Here is a 26,387-nt window from a genome sequence, read left to right on the forward strand (position 1 = left end):
CTACTTTTACACAACAGTAATGGTAAACACCTCGAGGAAATGGTCACAATATAAAATGTTGAGTTCCAGTTACTTAGCTGTATCTTGCAGATTCATTTGTAAGATTATGTTCTATATACCAGTGTTTGTGGAAGACTGTTGGTGTTATTTATGGGAGCATTGACCCTTTTGATTGCCTGTCGGGGGTTGAAATAAAGCTTTTTATAGAGTAAAAGGAAAGTTCTTTCAAATGGTCATGTTTTAAATGAGTAGTATTTTTTATAACTTACCAATCTTTTTCATTTTGATATAAATGGAGTTTGTGGTTTTTTAGTTTTGAGCATAAAACATTTAAGCAAAGATCACAGATTTGATCTTAGCTTTGCTGTAATCCTTAACCCCACCAATTGTCTTGCACATGAGTGCTCTTTGACATAAGCGTGAGTGGATAGATGTGGATGGATCAACATAAATCCGTATCTTATGGAATATCAGCTCATCAGACTGTGCCTTACTGCCATAGCATCGTCTTCCTACCCCGAAGACAACCAGCAGCATCCTCAGTAAGGAGTGACTACAGAACTTTGACCGTATTTGTGTGAATTTGAATCAAAAACAGTGAAATCAAAAATGCTGGAAAACTAATACATAAAAAATTGTCCTTGGGGGCACTAATTCTTGGTAATTAGGTTAGAGGCTTATTGGGTAGAAGACTTAAATGTAATCTTCGACATAAAATTTCCTTGGGTTTACTATTAATCATAAATGTTTAGAGGTCCAGAGGGAGGTAGGCAGTGTGCCTGGTTTGTTTTATTGAAAAATATTTCCACATCCCACTGGAGCTACAGTTCTCGTAAGTGTAGAAGTTCTAAATTTATAGTTTAGGAAAGTTCAATTCTTGGGATAAGTAAACACATGGGTCCTGGCAGCGCTAGAATGGTTAAATACAGCCTGGTCGTGCATTCTTCTTTCTTTAGATTCTCCTCGGTGATTAACACCGAATTTCTTTGAACCATATAATAGGTTGGTTGTTTTCTTATTGTAGTTTATTTAGATTAAATGTATAAGAGTTTACTAGAGAATTTTATATGATGTAATAAAATTCATAATTCATGGTTTAAAAACCAATGCATGACAACTGAGATACTCTATTTTGTGTGGCTTTTGTTTTTGTAGTTATCTTTTCTATATGAACCTCTTTGTAACTTGTTAATTTTTACTAAGTATTTTAAAATCCTATTTTACATATAGGTCAGATGCATTTTCTTTGTTTTATGTGCTTAAAATTAAAAGGTTCCTTTTATACTGTCTTTTAAGATACCTGCAGTTATCTTTGTAGAAAATAATTGCCATATTACAGGGCTTCTTTTCTTTTTCTGACTGACGCCCTCATAATACTTCTTTTTAGCCCTTTTGTATCCTTTCATTGACTTTGTAAGAAATACCAAAGGTAATTATTTTATTTATGTAAATAGTTGGGTTAACAAAAGGGGGAAGTACATTGACTTAGGGTTTGTGTGTTTTTTTTTCTTTCTTTCATTTTGACTTAGGGTTTTTTAAATGAGGAAGATACAGAAGGTACACAATTATAATTTGGGCTGTAAAATGCATGTTATATTATGGATTTCATTGTTCCTGACACTTATGGATTTTGGAAGAAGTAATCTGCGGTGTTGCTGTAGTACAGAGATAAAATAACTTGGATAGGTTTTTATTAATACGAGAACTGGAATTATAATTCAGAATACTCTTACGTAGATTTTACTTCTTAGAAAGTTCTAGCCTAAAGGAAATTAAACATTTCCCCTGTTATAATACTTAGAATATTACTATCGTATCATAATTAAACTTCAAGAAATCTGCAGTATATTAGGGGAAACAAATAAGGCTTGTTGATGACAACTTGACAATACTACTCTTATGAATTTAAGATTATTTCCCCCCTTGCTTTTAGAAGGGCTTTAAAAAAAGTTTTTTTTAAAGATTTTATTTATTTGACAGAGATCACAAGTAGGCAGGTGGGGTGGGAGGGGGGGAAGCAGGCTCCCTGCTGAGAAGAGAGCCCCATGTGGGGCTTGATCCCAGGACACTGAGATCAGGACCTGAGCCAAAGGCAGAGGCTTAACCCACTGAGCCACCCAGGCACCCCTAGAAGGGCTTTTTAAGAAGCATCATTTTGGTACATTTGACATATTCCTGTTTCTGAGCAACATTAAAGAGATGGTTAAGGCTCTGAAGTTCACTATGTAGTATAACCCACTGTATACTGTTTATGTATACACATATACGCACACCATATAGTCCAATGTAGTCACTGGCCGCTGAAAGATCAGTTCATTTATTGCCCTAGACACATTTCAGGTGCTCACTTGCTGTCATTGTAGAGAATAATACTGGCCAGTGTTCTAAAGAATAGCTCATAGCTCTGATACTATATGGGAATTTTAATACTGATATATAACATTTGGTCTAGTCCTTGAGTATTAATGCTTTGGGGATTATATTTGACTTTTTGTGCATTATTGCATATTTTGAATTACCTTGAAAACCTGGAAACATGGTTTTTGATTCAAACTTGAGGATCCTTGAGTGGTTAAGATAATCCTGGTTTATTTTGAGTATATTTCTTCACATTTAAAAATACGAATATAAAATTAATAGATTACTGTTGGGTAATAAGGTTTTGACATGAATTTGCAGCTTACTTGGTAAGCCTGTTGAGTAAATTGTGTTACTTCAGGAAGAAAATAGTAATTCTATTTAAAGCAAATTTATATTAAACATCAAAGTTGTTATATTAAAATTTCTTCCAGCGTGAGATGTGAATATAACAAAGTATTACTGAGATTTGAATGAAGTTTCATCCTGGGGATAAACGAAGAGACATTTAGGTTACCTGCTTATTCAGTAAAGCCTTAAAAAAAAAGTATGAAGATATGTTTCCAGATGTCATGATTCAAAGATAGGTGTATTCATTTGCTTTCCAGTTGGGAAGAATTTTATTCTGGGAAAGTTGGGAGCTTTCAGAGCCATCTTAACTGCATATTTAAGGCTAAATTCATAGTTGGAAATTGGGAATCAGGGCTTAGGGTGGTGGGTAGATAGATTTTCCACATTATTTCCTATAAGCTTAGACTTATTTGAAGAAAAACCCATCTATATCTAAACATCAAAAGTGTATAGACTGCTACACAGAGTAGTTCAGGCAGGGTTAATGAACAGTATTTGGGGTGTATTTGGTGGGCCTTCAAATTACATTGATAATCCTGCCAAACAGTTTTAGGAAACATCTAAGATAGGCCAAATGAATGTAAATTTCAGCCTAAAATATTTGGGTTCTCATTTAAAGTACCAGCAGTTAATCAGAATTACAATAGAAGTAAAGAGTGAAGATACTAAAGCTTTTAGTGTTTACTTGTGATTTTGCCTACATTATTTTTTATAGGCCCCAGATATAATTAGTATGGATAATTACTATATTGACTGAGAAATTTAAGATCTTCCTTTCCTGAGATCTGTAAACAGTATAATTGCAGAATGAGTTTAGATTCGTTTTACTTTCGTTTTTAAGAAGGTAATACATAAGAATTTGTGGGTGAAAAAATTTTATTTTGCTAGCAGAGTATTATGATTCAGCAAGGTAACTAAGAGTGATGCAAGAAAAAGGGGTTCATTCTGAAGGTAGGAAAAGGAAGATTAGTAATTCTTAATGCATGAGATAGAACTAGTCTCTCATTGTCACATATCCTTTTCTGCTATCTAGGTCTTTGTTTTAGAAGAAGTATTTCATATGCAATACACAGTTAAATTACAGATAGCCTTTATTTAGCTTTTAAGGAAAAATCCTTAGCTGTTAATAAATCTTACTGACTTCTTATGTTTGTCATATCCATGCAGCACCCATTGATAATTCTTTGTAAATGAATTTAGGAAAAACCTTCCCATGTCAAATAAACATTTTCCAAAAATGAATTTTCTTGGGTGCTAAAAATTGGTGAGTTGATACAATCAGCCTGAGCTCTTAACATTAGAATAAAGAACATCAAATACTTGATTTTTCTTTCATGGTCGAGCCTTCCACAAATCTGGTAAATTGGGAATTTGCTCTAAAGATTACCCTTTAAGAATTTTCCTGGACATTATGAAACATTTAAAAAAGTTAAACTATAAAATCAATCTGCTTAGCACAAAGTTTTTACAGGTAGGGTATGAGCTTTGAAAAGGAAGACCAAGTCCATTCAAATATACCTCATTTTAAGTGTTTTCCGTTCATGTTCTGTACCCCCACAGAAATATTTTAATTTGGGTCATTAATGTATGTAAACCGAAATATTTTTCAAAGAAATGGAGTTCCTAAGACCAAATTATCCCTGAGCATCTGCAAGAAGATGAAAAACTGTGTGGATGAGTGAGGGAGAGACCACTGATAACGATAGTGGTTTTCTGCTCGCTTATTCAGGAACCTTGCTTATTGCTTCTGAACATGCTAATAAGTAAGGTAAAATGAAAACTAATGCATATAAAGTTAGCAGTTAGAAAATAGTTCAAAATTTCTCAGTTTTTTGGTAAATGACTCGTTAGTGAAGGCCAGAGAGTTTTAAGTTCTTTGCAGTTTTCTATGATTGTAATTTAATAAAGTAGAAAATACAAAATGACATTTTGGGTTGAGTTCAACTGCTGCCTCTGAGACTTTATAACTTATCTTAAATCCTCATCTGCTTTCCCTAGGTTCCTTTTGGCATTTTTTCCCTGTACTTCATAAGATTGTTAATTCGTAAGACTACTATTTTATATGACATGTAGCAGCTAAAGAGCATTTTTTAGAATTTAGGGGGTATCTCATAATTTGAGATAATTATCTATGTTTTCTTTCTTAGCCTGTGGACATCTCAACAGCAATGAGTGAGCGGGCACTTGCTCAGAAAAGACTCAGTGAGAATGCATTTGACCTTGAAGCCATGAGCATGTTAAATCGAGCTCAGGAACGGGTATGTAGTTGTTCTAATGTCTAAGTGAGAATTTAACTAATTAGATAGTTGTGACATAAGCAAAGGCTGTGGCATGCTGTTGAAATGTAAGTCCTTATCTTAAAAATCCAAGGAAATAATTCGGCATTATTAGCTTATTTTAAATGAAAGTGATTTGGGGCATGATCATTCATTTAGTAAATATTTATTGTGTACTATGTGGTAGGAACTGTTCAGGAGAGTACAATAGAAAAAATTTGCTGCCCTAAAAGAGTTCGTTATCTGGTGTATAAAAGTAGCTGTGTGCCTATAGTAGCCCTGTGAAATGTAGGTACTATTATGACTTGCAGATTCCAGTGGAGGAAACTGACAGTGGTTAGCCTGAAGCAAGTATGATGCTGTGTGTTAACTACACTGGAATTTTAAAAAAGAAGATTAGGCAGTCTGAATCCATGGTCTGTACTTTTAACAGTAGACAGCTTTTCCATTTATCTTCTGCATTCCTTTGGTAGATCTGTATGGAAACAGTAAATACACATTCAGACAGATAAGAAAATAATACTGCCTGACAATAACCAGGGTACAGTAAATCTACTTTGAAGAACCGACAACTGATTCTTTAACCAGCACAATAAATGTTGGTGATTAACGTAGTGCTCAGTTTTTAAAGAAAGCTGTTTTATGTGTTTGAACAATTTCCTGTGTTTATTACTCTTTAAACATGTCTCTCGAATTTATTCTGGATTTCTAATACCACAGAAAAGGTAGTTAAAACTCCGGTGGTTATGATGTTTATATATGTGCATAAGCAGAGGGTGGGGATCCTTTGCTGTACAAATTCTTTTCTGTGTTCATTTATTCATGTGATATTTTGAAGAACGAGTATTACAGTTATGCTTTTTCTTAGTTGTTAGAAATACATCTCAGATCTTGTTACAAATGGGACCCACTGAGTGTTACCAAAGTTGTTCTTTGGAGCATTGAAGAAAAAATTTTAAATATGTATAAAAATTCAGCATACTGTTTTAAAAGTTGAAGTTTTAGGTCTTAGCCTTTTCAAGGATGACATAAACCGTTTCATGTAGGGAAATCAGTGGGATTTTGACTAGATAAGTACTTTTACTTAATTCATTGAGGCATTTGTTTTTCCTTCAGATCGATGCCTGGGCTCAGCTGAACTCCATTCCCGGTCAGTTCACCGGAAGTACGGGAGTACAGGTTCTGACACAAGAGCAGCTGGCTAATACTGGTGCCCAAGCCTGGATTAAAAAGGTACACGACATCCGCATCTATGAAAGTGGCCAAGTACAAAGTTAAGATTTTTTTAGAAAATGTGTTATTAAAAATGCACAAAGAGGCCAGTGACTTTAACCAAAGTTCATGAGTAAATTTGCTCTGTGTGCATACTCAGGATGGACACTGAAGATGGACCTGATTTGTGAGACAATGGCAGATGGATAAATGGGGCTTAAGAGCTGCTCAGTTTATATCCTCAAGTTTTATTTCTGTATTGCTGCTGCTGGTTTTTGGGGGGTGGTTTTTTTAAAACTGTTCTGAATGCTAACAGTGTATCTCAGGTGCTGTTCAGAATGTTCCACAGTTCCTGTTGGACTGCTAATCTAATGATTTCAAAGCAGTGGTTCTCAAATTTTTTTCTCATCACGGGATACTTTATTACAGGTTTATTTTTGGTGGATCACTGCCCCCAAGAGCCCTTTTACCATCCCAGTTTTTCCATTTCTCTATTCCTCTGTCCTCCTTTCCCCTTCCTTAGTGCCTGTGCCCTCTTGTAAGCACTCTTGGCCCTTACTCCTCATCCCTCTGGTGATCTCCAGTCCCCGATCCCTATGGTTGTCAGCTGCCGGTTACAGCAAGTTGGTTGGGAGGCCCCAGTATTAGCACTGCATGTGATTTTGCCATGGGACTGGACGGCTGGGGAGGAGGGCTGGAGTGTGTGTGGGGGAGGGTGGGCAGTGCTGAAGGGGTGGTGAAGGGGGTGGGGAGGGGACGGAGGATACCTGTCTCTGTGGACCACCATTTAGGCCCTGGTGGCCTCTGGTGATCCGCAGGCTCAATTTGAGAACCACTGATCTCATGAAAAAAAACAGAGTAAGACCTAAATACAAGGGAGAGGACGGACGCCTCGTGCTGTGAAGATGTAGGTGCTCCTGGTTTCAGATTCCTGCAAGGAGACCTGTGAACTCCACCTACGGCTGCCTCATTGTTGGGGGAGCCTTAGGTGGTTATGAAGGGCTTTCTAAATGCCTTCTGGTGAAGGGATGTGGTTTGGTTGGATGGGTGATGGGAAATTTGTTTCAGGAGTACTGGCAGCATGGCAGTGCTGAACTGGGAGGCTGCGTGGTCTAAAGGATTGGGAAGGTTTCTTTATCCCGCTGTACTCCTGACTGCTTTTGTGATCATGGGCAAGTAATTGGAATTTCAGTCTCCAAGTGTCATAAGAAGACAAGTCCTAATTACTGCTTCACAGGGTGGTAATTAATAGCGTGACGGGCACCTATTGAAGAATGGCTATGATTGCCAGGGAATGAACTGAATTTCGGCAAAAGGAGATTTTTGGTTGCTTCGGAGCTTTTAATCTCATAATACTTCAGTTTTGATAGCATTATCTCTGATGACCCTCTTATTAACAAATTAATATAAAACATATACCCTCAGTTTGTCTGCCATTTGGGGGGGAGATAGTTGCACATTATAATAGGTGTATAGTGGGCATATGGTCAGATTTTTGAGTAATTTACAACTTGTTTATAATTTACTAGGGATCGGTGTTGGAAAAAAGATGAAAATCTAGCAAAATATTTTAAATTTTGAGTTCATTTTGGACTTAACTGTGTTTCAGTGTTTAAAAATTGAGTGATTTGTGTAGTACTTGAAAATGGCGCTCACCTCATTGGGAAGAAGTATAATTATACACCTATTTGAATCATTTTAATTCTTTAATACTATTTAATCTTGAAGCTGAGTGCTCAGTATTTCATGTAGTTAAAGTTGAAGCTTATATGGGTATGTAGGCACATATAGATTAAATAGTCTTGTACATTATTAGGTAGGAACTTCTGAATGCTAATCCATTGCAAAATTTTGGACCTCATTTGGATAATGAAGTACTGACCCATAATGCTTATATAGTTTTAAAAATCATGTTAACATAACTTGCAAAGAATGAATCTCTTGAGGATTAAATTGGTTCCCCGCAGACTTTCCCTTAATTTTTTTGACTTCCAGTCTTCTAGGCAGTTGACAGGTTTTAAATAATTCACATCATGTTAAATGTTATGTAAGTCATTTTTGATAAATTAGGATATTTGTTCATCAGAGAAGTTTTTAAATAAGAAAGCTGTGCTTTCAGAAAAACTACCGTTTATATGTTTACAGAAGAACATTTGCTACTGATACGAAGGAAGGAGGGAATATTTATAAAAATGTGGGGAAGTCATTAGCTGAAAATTTAACATCTTCACTGTCAAATACCACAAAATGTCTCTTTATTGCATTTAGAAAACTTTTTCAGTGATCATACAGGTTTTCTTGCCTTGCTATTGCCCAGTACCCTCTTTTTTGTTAAAAACTCCATGGAATGACAACATTCTCCATATTCTTTTTAGTTTGTTACAGTATATTCTTAGATGAAAAAGAATGAGAGTTTTACCGTTATTACTGTTTGTCAGTAAAACATTTTTAACTGGTAACTGATTTAAAAGAACCTTTATTTTTTGGAATTGAGTGGTTTGGACAAGACCCGATGGGTGTTGTTTGCTATTACAGTTTCATTAGATTAAGCAGCTTTTTGGTGAACTGTGTACACACTGGGGTAAAGAAACATGAAGATAGTAGAGAACGGAAACTGAGTTGGAAGCCTGGGTTTTTTTTGGGATTTGCATTATACTCTGCACAGTTGCCCTTTTTTTTAGGAGTGTTGCCTGGAAAAGAGGGGCGGATGAACCTGGAAGTAAGTAAAAGTCATTCTAGGTGTGTAGCAACAAGGCAGTCGATACCCAAGCATCAGCTAACTTTTCTCTTTATACATCAACACTGCATGGCCTGCACCAAATAAGGAACTGAACCAGGGGTATGTTTTTACCTCCACAGCTGCCTCCTTCCATCAGAGCACCTGGTTGAACTTAATGTCTAGTCACACGTCATTGGCATGCTCCCCAGCATATAATTTACAAAGCTGGGGAAAAAATAAGACGATACAGTTTTACTACTGTGTGTAAAAACAAGATAGTAAAAAATTTAGTATTAACTTATCAATACAGGAAACGATTTATGCATACTCTTTCCAGAGCTACCAAAAGTTTTGACTCCCTCTGTTGATAAGTTAATGACTTTTGCTATAGATTTGCTAGACAACGTAAATCTAAAATTTAATAACAAGGGGAAGTAAAGCAGGATTTGGAGATGTTACAAATTTTTTTTAAAAATGGCCATAAACCTCAACAGTAGAATTCATTTGTTTTGTGTATGTGGATGTCCTTTAAAATAGAGGCATCGCCTATTTATTTCTCAGTGTGTGAAAACGACTGTTGACCATGCTAATGTAGATAGTTGTGCACCTTATGACATTAAGTGGTTTGCTGCTTTGATGGAAATTATGGTTCAGTGGGTTGGATACAAGAGAGATGACTGTTCACAGAATAACCTGTGAACTTTCACCCCTCTGTATGGAAACTTGTTTCAGGGCCAAATCCTTGTAGCTGTCTTCTTGCCCCGGTCAGTGCCAGCCCTACTATTCACAACACTGCTGCCACCGAGGCCTAGGTATGTAAACGCTTAAGGAGTTTTTTACAAGTCTTTTAACACCACGCTAGGTTTTAAAAGCATTCAGTTTCAGTTTGGTATAATGATAGGGTATTTTATGTGACTGTCCGTTTCTTACTGTGTAAATACAGAGACTTATCTTTTTGCTTCATAGGGATTTTCTTAGTAAAATATTTATACTTGCTTTATGGTAGAATGGGGAAGAAAACTTGGGATGTTAACAATATGCTTCTTCAGTGTCCAAACTATTTCTAAATGATTTCTGGGCTTTATTCATTAACTAGGTACACCTGGGACAATTAATATTATTGACTGTTTTAACATTGCCTTCTTTTTATTTTGCAAGCTAAGAAGAGATACCAGTGAACCTAAATAGTGGACGAAAACAGGAGTGTTCTAATTTTTTTTTTTTTTTGGAGGGGGGCATGAGGGCCACTGTTTTAAACTGCCATTTATTTGCCTTATTTGACTTTGAAAATACTCTTACGTTAACGTGAAAATAATTAGAACATCCACACTACAGTATGTATATAAGTTATAGAAATTTTAATTGCTATATCAGATCTAGAAGTAAAATAAGTTGTTTTTTTTTTTTTTTTTTTTTTTAAGTTACACTGAGTTTGTAGTCAAATTCTAACTGTGAAATGGGGACATTTTACCTTTCTTTCTTTGGATAGGATCAGTTCTTAAGAGCAGCCCCGGTAACTGGAGGAATGGGAGCCGTTTTGATGAGAAAAATGGGATGGAGAGAAGGAGAAGGATTAGGAAAAAACAAAGAAGGAAATAAGGAGCCTATCCTAGTTGATTTTAAGACAGACCGAAAAGGTAACACATTGTTTTGGGAATGTTGATTATACCTCCTTTAATATTTAGGGTTTCATTACCATCCTACTTTATTTTAAATTGAACTCTGTACCCAGTGTGGGCTTGAACTCACAACCCTGAGATCTTGAGTCCTACACTCTACCAACAGAGCCATCCAGGTGCCTCTTTAAAAATATATTTTTTTCCCCCAAAGTAACCTTCCTGTATTTTGATGTCCGTGCTACTTAAGTGGGGCATATTTACAGCTGTTAGGACACCAAAGTTCTGCCCATTTGTGGCAGCTTTTATAGATATAGATGGAGTCACTGATTGAGCTAAAAGATGGTCTGAAGTTAGTTGCTTAGTATTACGGAAGTGTGCATAAATCAGTGTGATTGAAATTTCAACTAGATTTTAGTTTAGTAAATGGTATCCCCTTTTCTTTTCTCTTGACGGGGAACATATACTACATATACTTATCTTTGTTTCTAGGTAGGATATAGTTTTTTCCTTTCTCAGATATTTTATCCCACATATTTTCCTTATTTCCTATTAGAGTGCTGTTTTTGTCTTCATTTTATATAATCCCTTTTGGCATGTCCCTTTCTTAAGCCTGTAGTTGAGTTCTCTTGGGTTGGGCTGGAGACCAGTTGCTGACAGCAGCAGCAGCAGCTCTTCGTATTACCTTGTGCTTGGGGCACCTTGGGACTTTTGTCTCTACTAGTACTTTGCTACTCGGTGGAGATCTGTCTACATAGCCTGCACACAGTTGCTAAGTATTAAAAATACACTTGCGGGGGTGGGCTGCTGGGTGGCTCAGTCCGTTAAACATCTGACTCTTGATTTCGGCTCAGGTCATGATCCTCAGGGTTGTGAGATTGAACCCTACATTAGGCTTTGCATTAGGTGTGGTGCCTGCTTGGGATTCTCTCCCTCCTCTGCCCTCCCCCCTCACATAAAAAAAATATGTGTATATGTACTTAGTGCTCAACTGTCAACTGATGACAGCCAGTTGGTACTTTTTAAATAATACCTTCCCTTGTAAAAATGTATTACATAGATGGGGCTGAGCTGTCAGCTTTGTGATTTTAATAGCTTCTATAAAGCCTAATTTTTAAGAACTGGGACGTTCAAAACTGGAATTAATTTTCCTTAACTTTGCAAACAGAAAGGTAAAGTTGAAGTTAATGTAGTTAAATTATTCTGTCAGTGGGGGCGCCTGGGTGGCTCAGTGGGTTAAGCCACTGCCTTCGGCTCTGGTCATGATCTCAGGGTCCTGGGATGGAGTCCCACATCGGGCTCGCTGCCCAGCGGAGAGCCTGCTTCCCTTCCTCTCTCTCTGCCTGCCTCTCTTGTGATTTCTGTCAAAGAAATAAAAAAAAAAAAAAAAATTATTCTGTCAGTGAATTTGGAAACCAACCAGCTCGGACCAAATTGTGTGTCTTATAAAATGTTTTGCATCAGAATTTCTATATTGTCATCCATAGAATACTGTGATGCCATTTTTAAAATTTGAAATTGGTGGGATTTATTGTCATGATTCCCAAAATAGGCTGGAAATAGCATCAGAATCATCCTTGCTGTAACATTAATTCAAATTCTGGATTAAATTAGGAAAGGACATTGTACTGTACCACATTGACATTGTCTTATACAAGTTGAATAGATTTTTTTTTGTGTGTCATAGAAGGTGACTGGTTGGAAGAAAACATCTGTGAATGCATGATATAATTATAGGGAACATCCTTTTTGGAATTGTGTTAACAGTGTTGGGTTTTGAAAAGCATAATAGCAAAATTAGTGAGGAACTGATTGAAAATTCCCAGGAAAGCATGGATTTTGGCTAGTAATACAGTGAAATCCTATTGGAAAGGGAGATTATGCAGTGAGATTGTCTTCTGTGTGTATCATTTGATAAGTCAGAAAGTGGTTGTTTGCTGGGAAAAATACGGACCCATTTATAGAGACACCCTCTTCTTTTAATTGTTCGGGTGTGTGGCCTAAAATCACCTTTTGGGGAACTTTAATTGGGCATTTTGTTTAACGGGATTGGAAGCCTTTAGAAATCACTTGTAGTAAATAGCCACTACTTTTTAAACTTGGAAAGAAACAGTCCTGGAGATGTTCAATATGGCAGTATTCATATTCTAAGTTTCTGTGTTCCCTGAACATTTTTTTTTTCCAGTATCAAGGTATATGAACATAAAGTATATAGATTTATATATTGAAACACAGGGAAAGAAGTCAAATTACATAAAAATTAAGGGTAGTGGGAGTTGAATATTTTATTGGAAGGCATAGGTTGTGATTCATGTTCCTAGAATCATTGTATAAGTTTAAAATGATGCTTTGGAGTTTATTCAGTGAACATTGACTTTTTATTTTAAAGGTCTTGTTGCAGTAGGAGAAAGAGCACAAAAGAGGTCCGGAAACTTCTCTGCTGCAATGAAAGATCTGTCAGGTGAGAGCACATTTTAATTTCCTCTTGTCCCGTCCCCACCTTGAATTCATAATTCGTTACCACAGATCGTGAAAATAATTAATGGCTTTTTTTTCCCTCTGTAGGCAAACATCCTGTGTCTGCTTTGATGGAAATCTGTAATAAGAGAAGGTGGCAACCACCAGAATTTCTCTTGGTCCATGATAGTGGCCCAGATCATCGCAAACATTTTCTCTTTAGGGTAAATATGAATTTCTGCATTAATTATGTACCCTTATTAATTTGATGCCTGGAGGGTGAGGGATAAGCATTGTATGGTCACAGGATTGATACATTGTGGGTTGGGAGTGAGTATGTATGTGTGGGAAGAAGTGGTAGGGATTTGGGATTCTAAAATAAGTATACTTTAACATGACCTGTCAGTATCCTATTTTTCAAAAACGATGGAGGGAAAAAATGGGCAAATCTGGTGAATAATTTGTTGACATTTTCTAATGGAACATGGGGAATTAATTTTAATAGTTTTATCAGGGTTTTCTCCATTCCCCACCTCTCCCCCACCCCTGCCCTCCCATTTGGAGACCTGCTTTTAATTTGCAGTCCCTTTTCCCAAATGATTTGCTTTTTCTGGGTTGAAATTAATTTGACTTACATACACAGTGTGGGTTTTATATTTTGGTAAATTATTTTTCTAGCATTTAGTGAAAAAATACAAAGCTAATAGATATTAAAGTTTGATGCTGTTCTTATTGTATGTTTTTCTTGAATAGGTATTGAGAAATGGAAGCCCTTACCAGCCCAATTGTATGTTTTTCTTGAATAGGTATTGATAAATGGAAGCGCTTACCAGCCCAGCTTTGCCAGCCCTAATAAGAAGCATGCTAAAGCCACAGCAGCTACTGTGGTTCTTCAAGCAATGGGCCTTGTACCAAAGGACCTCATGGCTAATGCCACTTGCTTCAGGAGTGCCTCACGTAGATAGATTGAGGTTTTATATTAATCATTTCAGATAATTTTACTCTGCATCAAAATGTATTTCCTCTTTAATGTTGTAAATATTTGGCAATTTAAGACATTGTGTAAAAAGCAATCTGTACAAACATCTCCAGGCTTTGATTTTTGTACCATGGAAATTGTATTTAACCATACAGGGTTTTGGTATGTTTATATTGTTTACCTTAGTGATGTATTTGTTTAAGTGGCTAACATCCAAACGATTGTTTGAAGGCATCCGTAATCTTCAGTGTGGAATGTTAAATAACGCTTTTATACTGTATTTTGTACTATGATGTAACCTCCCTTCCTTATGGCTAGGCTGCTGTAACACTTGCCTGTAATCAGTGAAGGGCTGTGCACCTTGTACTAGTTCACAATGGGTTCTGCTGGACAGATACTGGGCCAGTGTTATTGAGGTAATTAAGCAAGATCTGTTCCACAGGGCTAATGCCACCATCTCCCCTTAAAATTTTGTAGAGGTTCTAAAAAGAAAGTGGTATGTTGTGTGATGATCTGCACTAAGTCCTGCATTCCCATCAAAGCCACCTGGGCCATGAGAAGGGAGTCAAAATGAAGTCCGATTAGAATATTCTACTGCAGAGGCCAAGTACATTTAGTATGGCATTGAGTTGTGATATAGTTTTACTTTGATGTGCATTTTGAATTTCAGCTACACCTAGATAGACGTTAAATGATAATTAAAATGCTGTAACCAACTTATCTAATAAAATCGGCACCCAGCCACTATTTTGTTGACTATGAGAAAGTTTAAGTTTATGTTAATTTTTAGGGTCTGATAGAATATTTCATGTGTATTACAGTGGTATTCATAATGCTATGTCTCTAAACTTTATTTTCAAAAGCTTAAGGCCCAAATATAAACTTCTCTGGAATAAATGTGGTGTTTTATTTTCTGGATCATAAAGTGAACACATACTTCTTCACTAAATACTGTTATTTCTTTACCCAATGCTTTTGATTTCTAAGTACTTTTATTTTTAAGAAAATCTGAATCATACACACACATCCACGCATGCGCACACACACCCCTACAGGAGCAATAAATACTATTTTACCATGACAGCTGAGCATACATTACAATTATTAACACTATTCTGCGGGGAATACAAAATACCTTATCTGATTTAACATGCATTAAAAAACCAAATTTAATATCTTTGAGAAGAGAATAATTATAAATCAAAAGGAGAGCAGCAACTAAGAGACATAGCAACAATCATCAGCTCAACAGGTATGGTCTACATTTGTTTTCTGTCTTTATAAAAAGTTAGAACCTGCCTATAATTGCAGGTGATTTATCAAATATAGTTTTGCCCTGATGCCATCAGTCACACTGCCAGGAGGTAACAGTAATTTAGCTTCAGTTCCCACTTGCAAGGAAAAACTGACATTCATGACATTCAGTTTTCTACTCCGTTTATAAACTAGGTTGAAAGAGTCTGGAAGTCTCAAGTTATTGATGTATCTAAGAAGTTGGGGGTTATCTTCATATCTGAACGAGCTAATCAGAATAGCAAAAATGCTGATTTAAAATCTTAATCCTACTGTTTAACCCATGTAATAAAGTAAAAGATTAATGTTTATAAACATTTGAATATTTTAAAGATAAGTTATATTCCTTCAACTTCCAAAATGAACTTTAGAGCCAAAGGGATAACAATCTTGAATTTCCTTGCTAGAAGGCTTTTTCCTCAAAGATTCCTTTTAGGCTTACTTTGATGTTTCAGGATCTCCAATTATAAACGTAGTCGCTCATTTCCACGTGTCGTAAAGATGATTTTCCCAGTATTGGTGTTAGACTAAGTTGGTCCAGAGTCTTAGGATGCAACCCACAGTTAGCAAGCTCCTCACGAACAGTCTCCTGTGGAAATTTGTACTCAGGTCAGTTAGAAAGCACATCAGTCTTTGGACACTCAGACTTCACTCCTGGGAATCTCCACCTCACTTGGGGCTTGAATTCACGACCCTTGCAAGTGCTGCATGCTCTTGCGGCTGAACCAGCTAGGTTCCCCTTTATATTTTATTTTTTTTATTTTTTTTTTTTTTAAAGATTTTATTTATTTATTTGACAGACAGAGATTACAAGTAGTCAGAGAGGCAGGCAGAGAGAGAGAGGAAGGGAAGCAGGCTCCCTGCTGAGCAGAGAGCCTGATGCGGGACTTGATCCCAGGACCCTGGGATCATGACCTGAGCCAAAGGCAGAGGCTTTAACCCACTGAGCCACCCAGGTGCCCCCCCCCTTTATATTTTAAAATTTTTATTTTTTTTATTTTTATTTTTATTTTTTTTATTTATTTGACAGAAATCACAACTAGGCAGAGAGGCAGGCAGAGAGAGAGAGGAGGAAGCAGGCTCCCCGTGGAGCAGAGAGCCCGACATGGGGCTCGATCCCAGGACCCCGGGATCATGACCCGAGCCAAAGGCAGAGGCTTTAACCCACTGAGCCGCTCAGGCGCCCCTCCCCTTTATATTTTAAAGTAGGGTCTGTGCCCATTGTGGGGCTTTTCAGTAATTAGGATTGATAATGCTGAACAGTACAGTTTAATAAACTGGTATCCTGTGTTGCACGCTCTACCAGCTGAGTCAGCCCGGCACCCCTGGACACACTGATTTTAGTAATTTCCATGGAACTCTGAAAAACACCTGCCTTACTCATTTGTTCATAAGGTGAAGGCAGTTCATTATCAATAGACATGAACCCTAAAAATTTTCACATATAACAATAGCATCTACAAATAATTTTGGTAACTCTTAGAAGTCTGGCAAATGATAAAAGCATGAGGCAATTTTAAAGGTCTTAATTATAACCTATAAATAAAAACTATGTACCAAAATTGCAGGCAAATACTAGTTAAATACCCGTAGTTGTTTATAATGAAAGAATCAGGTACTATTAAGTTCTGGATCTGAGATGGCCATGAACATAACTTGCCTTTGTTGGGGAAGTTCTTCAGTCATGTTAAGTACGACAATCTAAATTCCTAATATTTACCTCAAAAAAACCAAACTTACCCTTCATCTTAGTAATTAGGATTGATAAAGTTAATATTAGTACAGTTTAATACCCTAAGACATACGTTCGGCTTACCGTAATTCACTTACTCCACCTGAGGAAACTAGCTACAATGAAATGCTTACAGCTGTCTCCTATGTTTTTGTCCTCAAGACTATCAGAAAGAGAGGGAGGGAGCGTGCGCATAAGTAGGGGGAACAGCAGGCAGAGCAGGCAGAGAGAGAAGCCAGCTCCCTGGCGAGCGAGGAGCCCAATGTGGGGCTCGATCCCAGGACCCTGGGCTCACGACCTGAGCTGAAGGCAACCGCTTAACCTACTGAGCCCCCCAGGCGTCCCGACAGCAGTCTCCTTACCTTATCCAGTCCTTCCTTCACTGGCAGGCAGGCGTTAAATACAGCAGTTGGCTCGTGTGTATACAGTCCAGCAGAAAATGACCCCTTTTGTGAAGACTGGAGTAGCATGGTTACAGAATGCAGACAATGAGGCATGACGGGACCTGTGATCTCCAAACTAAATTGGTCTTTGTATCCAGAAATAGCTTGTGTCTTCACATTTACACTTCGTGCCTTCAAGAAAATTTAAAGACAAAATGACGGTCACCATCTCTCAAGCTTTTGTCCCTAGCCAAAGACTTGCCCAGTAACTTCATTTGGGTTTTCGTCTCTACTAACCAGTGACGGACTGAAGGAGGCAGAGCACAGAGGGAAGAGTCCGTGGTGCTGTAACAGCACTGGACGGTGACAGCAGCCACCACACGTGATCGCAGCACCGAGTAGCTCACAAGACCTCAAAAGAGTCCTCCATCTGGAGCACATCTCCAAATTACGACTCAGTGTAAGCATGTTCTAAAGAATATAACCTTTCATATGGTATCCTCATTTAGTAATATACTCGTCTTATTAAGAAAAATTTCATTGAAGATTTTTGAGAGAGAACAGAGGGAGAGAGGGAGAAGCAGGCTCCCCGCTGAGCAGGGAGCCCAATGTGGGCTCCATCCCAGGACCCTGAGGTCATGACCTAAGCCGAAGGCAGGTGCTTAACCAACCTGAGCCACCCAGGTGCCCTCAAAAAATTTTTTTCAAAGTAGAATCTATACCCAGCATGGAGCCCAGTTTGGGGCTTAATGACCCTGAGATCAAGACCTGAGCTAAGAGACGTTTAACCACTGAGCTACCCAGGTTCCCCCATAAAGTATTTTTTTAACGGAGGGCACCTGGGTGGCTCACATGGTTAGGCGTCTGCCTTCTGCTCAGGTCATGATTCCGGGGTTCTGGGATAAGTCCCGCATCGGGCTCCCTGCTTGGTGGGAAGCCTGCTTCTCCCTCTGCCTCTCCCTCTCAATTTGTCCCTCATGAATAAATAAATAAAATCTTAAAAAAAATTTTTTTTAGTGGAAATACAGTTGACACACAATGTCAACACTGGTTTCAGGGGTCCAACAGTGATGCTCCATCTGTATACGTTATGCTGTGCTCGCAAGCGTAGCTCCCATCTGTCGCTATACAGTGCTGTCACAGTACCGCTGACTCTGTTCCCTATGCAGTGACTTTCATTCCCGACTTCCTCTATTCCCTAACTGGAAGCACATACCTCCTCCCACACCCCCCCTACTCCTTTTGCCCACCTCCCATTCCAGTTCAGTAACATAATTTCAATGCAGAATATCGGGCAAATGTAAGAATAAATTCTATTTTTTTAAAGTAAATAAAAATTCTCCTGCTAATAACATTCACTATATATTTTGTATTTACAAGCATAATTTTTTTCAACACCGTAGATATACAGCTGTTCTTTTCACTTATCCATGATTCAAGTTTTGAGATTAATAACTTAACATAACAACCTCGGCTAGGATCTTTACTGGTTAAGAAACGAGACAAAATGCGATTAAGCAACTTTCCCATATGGCAAAATGCTTTTGGTGCCAATCAAAGGCTAATTTACGAGGATCAGTGATTTTTTTTTTCCCCTTTTCATTACCTTGAGCATTTGCATCGTGGCACCTCGGAAAGCTACAGGCGATAAAAGGGTTGGTGGAAGTCCTGCCTGTGGACCTGAGCTGGCAATTAAACTTTTAGAATTGATCAAAAAATTCAGCAGCGTAAGGGTATTCATTCCCTTCACCAACACAACGGACTCCGGTCTGTGGTCCATTTGCACTTCATGTTTCTCTTTACATCTGAAGAGGACCATCAAGGAACTTGAAAATTTAAATCCCATAACCAATGGGAAAGAAACCTTGACTCTGAATCACTTTGGACCCTTTCTTCCCATTCCGAACTGGAAATGCTCTCGCCACCCCACTCTGCCACCATTATAGCTCAGTGGTTTAAATCAAAATGATTTCTCTTTGGCCATGTGAATTTGCTAGAAGTGGACAGCTCACAAAAAGTAATTTCTTCTCTAGTCAAAACAAACCAACCAACCATGCTCTCCATGGAGTTTCATTTAAAAAAAAAAATAGTAATAATTGTTCATGGTTTACCAGTACTGAGTTTGTTATTTAGTGTCATGCTGGAGAATTAGTTTAAATATGATCTTAAGGTAATTTAAGATTATAGTCAAAGAAAGCGGTCAGTCACTATTACATACGTAGCTCACTAACGGAATTAAATGGAAACCAACTGTAGTTAACGTAACAAAGGATACAGCTTGATCGCGAGCATGTCTGGTTTTTTAATTTTATCTTGCACACCCATCTCTTCCAGCCAGGAAAAACTTTCCTCTTCATCCTCATCACTGATTACTTGTTCCCTAGAAAATCGTTATAGTTAAGAGTTTCCATTTCATAAAACGGTTCCCTCTATAAAACAACTACACCGAGTCCGTAAGTCCTTAGGTGACACAAAAGGCGAGTTTAATCACATACTCTCCCTGTCCCAGGCTTGTCCCAGTTGCCTTCTTCTCATGGCCACTTTCTTTTATTAACGGCAGAGAAAATTCAATACCTACGTGAGAAAAGAAGAATATAACTGAGTTTTCTTTAATATGATCTTAAAGAACTTAACAGGTATGCCCTACTTTCAGAGAGCATAAAACCTGAAGATCTGAGCTTTTACCCTTCATCTATTAGGGGACTAGATTTCAAGCTTTCTGACAGTAGCCTACCCCCCACCCCCCCCTCCTTTCAAACAAAAGGTTCAGGAAACAATAGGAACTCTCACTGCATGGGGTACTCTTTCCTAAAGTACTGACTGAACCTACTAAAGAGATTCCATGATCATTAATGGTTGACCCAGTTGCAAAATTGTTACTAAAAGGGGGTAGGTAATTTGTACTATCAAGGAATTTCTAGAGGAATATATTCAGATGGGAACTTCCCAGGTTAACACGTGGTGGTCAGATCAGAGAAGGGAATACCATTAACTTAAAGCTATGCATTAGGGACAGCTTAAAGCACTGCTGGGAAAAAAATCAGAAATAAAGATGTTTCGGTAGGTAAAATTGGTAAAAGACAATTCAACTGGTAAAAAGATAATTCAAATTTTAGCTTTTAAGGAAAGTAATTAATAGTGTGGTATTCTCATTTTAAGCCAATGATTTTACCTTCATTTTTCATAGCTTCTCTTATGCCTCTAGTTGTAGGAGATATGAGAGCTGTGATTACATCATTTCCTCCTAATCCTGCTGCACGGAACAGGATGGTAAACTGGTATGTACAAACGTAGAAATATGGGCAAAGTTTTGTCTTCAGCAGATTATAAAGAGAAGTAAAGCTCACAGACCTATGAAGCAGCAAAATTTAGACTTTTTTAATGTATTTAGCTTAGCATCTCAAATGCAGTTTTTTATCATTCAGTTTGATACTTGATTGAAAATACAATACATGTATTACAGAAAATGGTTCGAATTTTTGCCACTACATATATCACTTGGCTTTTACAGGACTCAGATCAGTCATGGGACTCACTGATGACTTCTAAATACTTTAACCAATAGTGTTTACTGCTTAATCACTAAATGTTTTTTCTTTAAATAAAACACAATTGCTAACTGGTTGCTGACTTTTCTCTGAGCAGTTTCTGCTGATGAGAAAGAAAGCAGCCACTGAGAATAACATAAAAGAACATCTGTATATGCTTACGAAACACTTACACATACTTCCACAATTGCACAAAGAGTGAATAAGAGTTAAAAAAAAAGTGAACAATTTAAATGTTCGTTATTAACAGCTTAGGAAAAATAATTCAGAAGGACACAGAGATCCTTTTACCACTACACATTTCCACATCACAAATAAGGAGAGAACACTGACAAAATGAAAATTCACTATTAAGATGCACCATTTTTTTTTTTTTATTTATTTGACAGACAGAGATCACAAGTAGGCAGAGAGGCAGGCAGAGAGACAGGGGTAAGCAGGTTCCCTGCCGAGCAGAGAGCCCGATGTCGGGCTCGATCCTAGGACCCTGAGATCATGACCTGAGCTGAAGGCAGAGGCTTTAACCCACTGAGCCACCCAGGCGCCCCAAGATGCACCATTTTTTAACCTTATCAGTCACTCATAGTGCCTGGGTGGCTCAGTGGAGTAAGCCTCTGCCTTTGGCTCAGGTCATGGTCTCATGGTCCTGGGATCGAGACCCACATCGGGCTCTCTGCTCGGCAGGGAGCCTGCTTCCCCCTCTCTCTGCCTGACTCTCTGCCTACTTGTGATCTCTGTCTGTCAAATAAATTAATAAAATCTTAAAAAAAAAAAAAATAAACAGCTGCCTGAAAAACCACCAATAAAGTTGACTTTAAAAAAAAAATCTTACCAGTCACTCATTAGAATGTGTTGCAAGGTTTCATCATTTGCCCAAGGGCTTATCTTTCCGGCCATTTTTCTATCAGCGCCAATGCGAGGGAACAGTGGTAGCCAAGGAAAGGCAGGGTGAAGCCAATAGATAAGACTCTGCTGGAAGGCACAACGGAGCTCAGTGGAGAGTTTGGGATCCTAAAATCCAGAAATGATATTGGACGGTTTTTGGCACATTAGAAGTAGACAATTTCATTAAAAAGCACTGATACACCATTTAGTCTCAGAATCTTTACTGTTTCCTATGGGAAAGTATTAATAGCAGTTACAGGGGCTAAAAGGTAGTTTATTCTTGCCTGTGCTTCTTGACTGTTAAACCGTATCAGAAGGAAGACTTAAATACAGAGGGGAACATTCCCTTGGCTCAGCATCGACAGCCGCCTATTACCACGGAGGGGGATTTGTGGGGATTTATACTGTACGTAGGTAATACTACGTTCCACCACTCTCCCCTCACAACTGTTTCAACAGCAGCCAGTACAAATGGGTAACGTGAACCAAAAATCCTCCTGATCTATTTATTAAAAAAGATGTACCAAGGCCTGTTTCAGGTAATCATTTTTCATCTAGTTTGAGCTGATGAGCTGCTTGAGAGGAGAGCAATTACGTTTCTCCAAAACCATTCTAGAACTCATTAACTCTACTGCAATATTTACAACAGACTATCAACCCCGAAGCAAGAACTAGTATACATAAAAAAAGAATATACCGTATCAGAATATCAGCAGAATAACCAATCTGCCTTTGCAATCCTACTCAACTGCTTTTCATTTCTTTCCCTTACATTATCTTGCTCCAAAGACCTTAAAAAAGAATGGCTTAGTTCAAACAATTCCTGCCCACCACATTAACTAATTCTCAGGACAGATCCCTAAATTTAATGGGCAGTTACTGAATCTGACAGAAAAAAACTGCATGAAAGCCCCATTTAGGAAATACAAAATTTTCCAAGTCTTTGTGTCTCTAAATGTCAGAAGGAAAATTTAATAGAAGGAAGTATCTGTGCCATTTTGCAGAGAAGCACATTTTACAATTAATTTGTTCCTTTAACACTTATCTGTTTTCTAGAATTACCTGTATACTTTGAGGCAAAGTCACCTCTGTTGCCCTACAATGCTGGATGACACCTTGAGCTTCTTCCTGTGCTTTCAAATGATCTGTCCAGGTAAAGGGTTGAGAAGAGGTGAAAACGAGTCGAGTTTTAATACTCCAGTCCACAGGTAACTCAGTACTTTCTGAGGATGGAGTATCAGATTCGGAGAACGATACTTGTGGAGTCTTTTAGAAAACAGAGAACACAAAAATTAGTACAGTACCAGAACCAAACCAACCAACCCACCCAAAAAACCCTTTTAATCTACAGATTTGATCAACCAGCACAATCACAGAAATGTCAAAATTTTATAAACTGTGTAAGTAACACTTAAAACACACTACACACTATGAAACACTCTAGAAAGAGTTACACTCAACTGTGGTTTCGGAAGTGGTTTTCTCTGAGAAGCGGGGATTTATTATTATGGGTGGTAGTGGGGGAGGGGCACATTTTACCTGTTAGTTTATATATAGTTCTATATAGTTCAGTTACAAGAGGCAGGTACTATTCCCATGATCATAATTAAAAAAAAAAAAAAATCAAAATCTACTATTGATCTTGCTGTCAAAGCAAAAAACCTACCAACTGTTTTACTATTTTTTAAAAGATTTATTTATTTATTTCGGTGGGGGAGGAACAGAGGGAGAGGGAAAGAACCTCCAGCAGACTAAGCACGGAGCCTGACTCAGGGCTCAGTCTTGCAACCCTGAGATCACAACCTGAACCGAAATTAGGAGTCAAACACATAAGAGACTGAGCCATAGAGGGGCCCCTCAAGTGTTTTAAAAAGTACCTTTTAAGCCTCTAAAACTCTGGAACCAGGGCTAAGCGGCTCCTGCAGGTAAACTTAGGCAGGGCTCTTAAGAGGCCATATGTAAAAAGCATTTCCTGATTTCAAAATTTCCTTCTAGACTGTTTTGCTCTCTTTTCAAGGCAATTTTCGCCACTTTACAATGATTCTTTGAAGTGACATCACATAAAAATAACAGGTAAGGGGGAACTATTTTTTTTTTAAAGATTTTATTTATTTATTTGACAGACAGAGATCACAAGTAGGCAGAGAGCGGGAAGCAGACTCCCCACTGAGCAGAGAGCCTGATGTGGGGCTCGATCCCACAACCCCGAGATCATGACCTGGGCCAAAGGCAGAGGCTTTAACCTACTGAGCCACCCAGGCGCCCCTTTTTCTTTTTTTTAAAGATTTTATTTATTTGAGCGAGCGAGCGAGGTAGCACACAAGCAGGGAGAGTGTAAGAGGGAGAAGCAGGCTCCCCGCTAAGCAGGGAGCCCAGGGTCCTGGGGGGGATTATTTCTAATAGACCCTGTGAAGGCCATCTATTTATGTGAAAGGGAAAGTGGGTCTTAGCTCTTGTCGCCAGCTCCTATTAGGACAAACTCTATCCGTTAAAGCATCACAACAGGAAAACCCGCAGATCGGTATCAAGAGAGAGTGCGTTGTCGTGGTGTCAGCAAGGTTCAGTGACATGCCACAACTTGTGGAGGTCATCTGAGGATCGAGTCTGAAGATTCAGTTAAGGACAAAGTTCAAACAGCAGCCGAGCGTGGACTGATGAACCGGAGCTGTCACCAGTCACACAGGAATAGTGTCAAAACAGCTGGAGTGGGAGAACCTGTGTCCACACCAACCCTGGCGCCGGTACCACGAGAAACACCATTTTTACATCGTACAAAGTCCACTCGGCCCTGGCGCAGATGACCGCTCAGCACTGCCCGCAAAGCGATTTTCCAAGTAAATGTTTCTGAGAGGTATGGATTTCGATGATAAGAATATACATTCTAATAACATTTCAAAACTATTACCTGGAGTAGTTCGGTAACGGTTGTTCTTTCAGGAAACTTCTCTTCCCACAGCAAATCATTTTCCTGATTAGAATCTAAAAACTGAGGGGGGAAAAGAACGGTCCTTTTCAGTCCTAAGTGATGCTGGAGTTCGCGTTAACGCGGACAGAGCCTCACCGGGCACACAAGTTCCTCCGCGAAGGCAAGGGCAGGAATTCACATGCAAATCACTAGCTCAGGGTTTCAGTTTTGGGTCTGAACTTTACTATCAAAATTGGGGGGGGGGGTGAGGAAAGCCGGGGATACGTGCGCCTAATAACTGATGCAGATAGCTCAAATCAAACGTTTCAAAGGCTCTGGGGTAAGAAAAATGCTAGGAAAGTCGGACTTCTGGACTCCAGAGCATTCCTCTTTCTCCAGGATATTTTCGAGCGCGGGAGAAGGGAGGCTCTGAATCACGCAGGGAAGGAGGGTCTCCTGCAGTCGTCCCACTGAGCAGCGGCCCTCCTGGATGAGTCGCTCCGGGATTTTTCGAGCCGTCTTCCCACTGATCTCTAACCCCCGGGAGGCCCAAGCTGCCGCGACCCGGTCCCCCGCTCCTCCCCCGGCAACACGGCCGGGAGCGCGCCCCAGGGCCCTGCGCTTCCCTCTGGGCGGGCGGAGCGCTCGCGGGGCGCACTCCACACAAAGCCCAGGTTCCAGAGCGGCCTCTCCCAAGGCTCAGGGCCCCTCGACCGCGGCGCCTGCCGCTCTCGGCGCCCATTTGCCCTCGACCGCGACAACTCGCCCGGATTTCACAGCGAATCCCCGCATTACGAGAGCCCCTCGCCGGCCAGGCCCGACACACTCACCGGGCCCTGCGCCTCCTGCTGGCCGCGGGGCTGCCCGTCGGGGGGCTCCGCGGTGGCCGGCGGCCGGTTGTCCAGGCGGGCGAAGGGGTTCCTGCGGGTCGTGGCCGGGCCGCCGCCGCCTCTGCCCGCCGCCGCCGCCGCCGGGAAGGGGCGGAGGAGCAGCCCCGCCGCCAGAGCGGCGCGGCGCGGCGCCGGCTCGGGCTGCTCCCCGGGTGAGGCGGTCGCCCCGCGGCTCCGGACCCGTTTTCGTCGGAGCCGCAAAGTCTCGGGGGGCTTCTTGAAATTGGGCGAGTAGCCAGGCACCGAAAGGGCCATAACGCGCGCCTCACGCAGAGGGGCCGGCTGGCCTCCCCGCTGGCGCTTCCCGCGCGCGCCGGCCCCGCCCCCGACGTGGCCCCGCCCCCCCTCCCTGAGGCGCTGCGAGCGCGAGCGACGTCGGTCGCCGGCGAGGCCCCACCCCTACGCCTAGGTCCGTTCTGGTCCCATCCGCTCCCCGGCGCTCCAGCTGGGTCCTTGGCTGCAGTTGGGTCGCGGGTGCCGAGAGGCCCCTGGTCCGGGGCACCGACGTACATTCCCCTATCTGGCACCGAAATAGCTGACACGCCATTTAAATCTGCAGCAGAGATGGAATGGGCCCAGAACATGGCGCTTGGATGAAAAGACGACGTCACACTTGAGCTGGTGCTTCTTAGGTTTACAGAGGGCAGTGCCGACGTCTAAAGCTGGCCAGAGAGCCCTGCGCCTCCATCCCCCTGGCCCAAGAAAAGAGAGAACCCCGGCAGGAATCAGCAAGTGCAGCCTCCTAGCCCCTGCCCACCCATGGCCACTGCAGCCCCAAACCCC

The 26,387-nt window shown here is 39.9% G+C and overlaps 2 protein-coding genes across 7 annotated transcripts in view; one reads left to right on the forward strand and one right to left on the reverse strand.

Annotated features, from left to right (window-relative positions):
• The window catches only part of SON (SON DNA and RNA binding protein), a 32,842-nt gene extending 17,956 nt beyond the window's left edge, over positions 1 to 14,886 (forward strand). Inside the window, exons 7-12 of one of the 4 annotated variants that reach the window (XM_046001854.1) lie at positions 4,857 to 4,967; positions 6,102 to 6,218; positions 10,406 to 10,553; positions 12,922 to 12,993; positions 13,098 to 13,213; positions 13,796 to 14,886. In XM_046001854.1, the coding sequence (XP_045857810.1) occupies positions 4,857 to 4,967; positions 6,102 to 6,218; positions 10,406 to 10,553; positions 12,922 to 12,993; positions 13,098 to 13,213; positions 13,796 to 13,954 (723 nt within the window). In that variant the 3' untranslated portion in view covers positions 13,955 to 14,886. Of the gene's footprint in view, positions 1 to 4,856; positions 4,968 to 6,101; positions 6,219 to 6,720; positions 6,911 to 9,648; positions 9,729 to 10,405; positions 10,554 to 12,921; positions 12,994 to 13,097; positions 13,214 to 13,742 lie in introns of those variants that run through there. The other 3 variants (XM_046001855.1, XM_046001856.1, XM_046001857.1) reach the window with 3 other exon arrangements.
• DONSON (DNA replication fork stabilization factor DONSON) lies at positions 4,987 to 26,297 on the reverse strand. 3 transcript variants are annotated; one of them, XM_046001863.1, is made up of 11 exons: positions 25,545 to 26,297; positions 24,715 to 24,795; positions 22,872 to 23,075; positions 21,757 to 21,935; positions 20,549 to 20,727; positions 19,872 to 19,950; positions 19,652 to 19,756; positions 18,983 to 19,181; positions 17,356 to 17,568; positions 15,704 to 15,850; positions 4,987 to 5,460 (listed from the first exon to the last, which is right to left on the reverse strand). In XM_046001863.1, exons 1-10 carry the CDS (start codon positions 25,857 to 25,859, stop codon positions 15,713 to 15,715), a joined length of 1,692 nt encoding a protein of 563 aa, XP_045857819.1. In that variant the 5' UTR covers positions 25,860 to 26,297; the 3' UTR covers positions 4,987 to 5,460; positions 15,704 to 15,712. The 3 variants fall into 3 exon arrangements, with proteins under 3 accessions (XP_045857819.1, XP_045857818.1, XP_045857816.1); XM_046001862.1 differs by lacking the exon at positions 4,987 to 5,460 and adding an exon at positions 6,951 to 9,141; XM_046001860.1 differs by lacking the exon at positions 4,987 to 5,460 and having other exon boundaries at positions 14,173 to 15,850.
• Positions 26,298 to 26,387: the final 90 nt, after the last annotated feature.

The sequence above is a fragment of the Meles meles genome, chromosome 4 (assembly GCF_922984935.1).
Source record: "Meles meles chromosome 4, mMelMel3.1 paternal haplotype, whole genome shotgun sequence".
NCBI classification, from domain to species: Eukaryota; Metazoa; Chordata; class Mammalia; order Carnivora; family Mustelidae; genus Meles; species Meles meles.

Bases quoted from the DNA above. Each gene is read 5' to 3' on its own strand.
- DONSON (XM_046001863.1), bottom strand. From the start codon at position 25,859: ATGGCCCTTTCGGTGCCTGGCTACTCGCCCAATTTCAAGAAGCCCCCC. The intron at 24,796-25,544 runs GTGAGTGTGTCG...TTCCCCCCTCAG, and splicing joins AGCAGGAGGCGCAGGGCCCG to TTTTTAGATTCTAATCAGGA. The intron at 19,951-20,548 runs GTAAAATCATTG...TTTCTCACGTAG, and splicing joins AGAAGCTATGAAAAATGAAG to GTATTGAATTTTCTCTGCCG.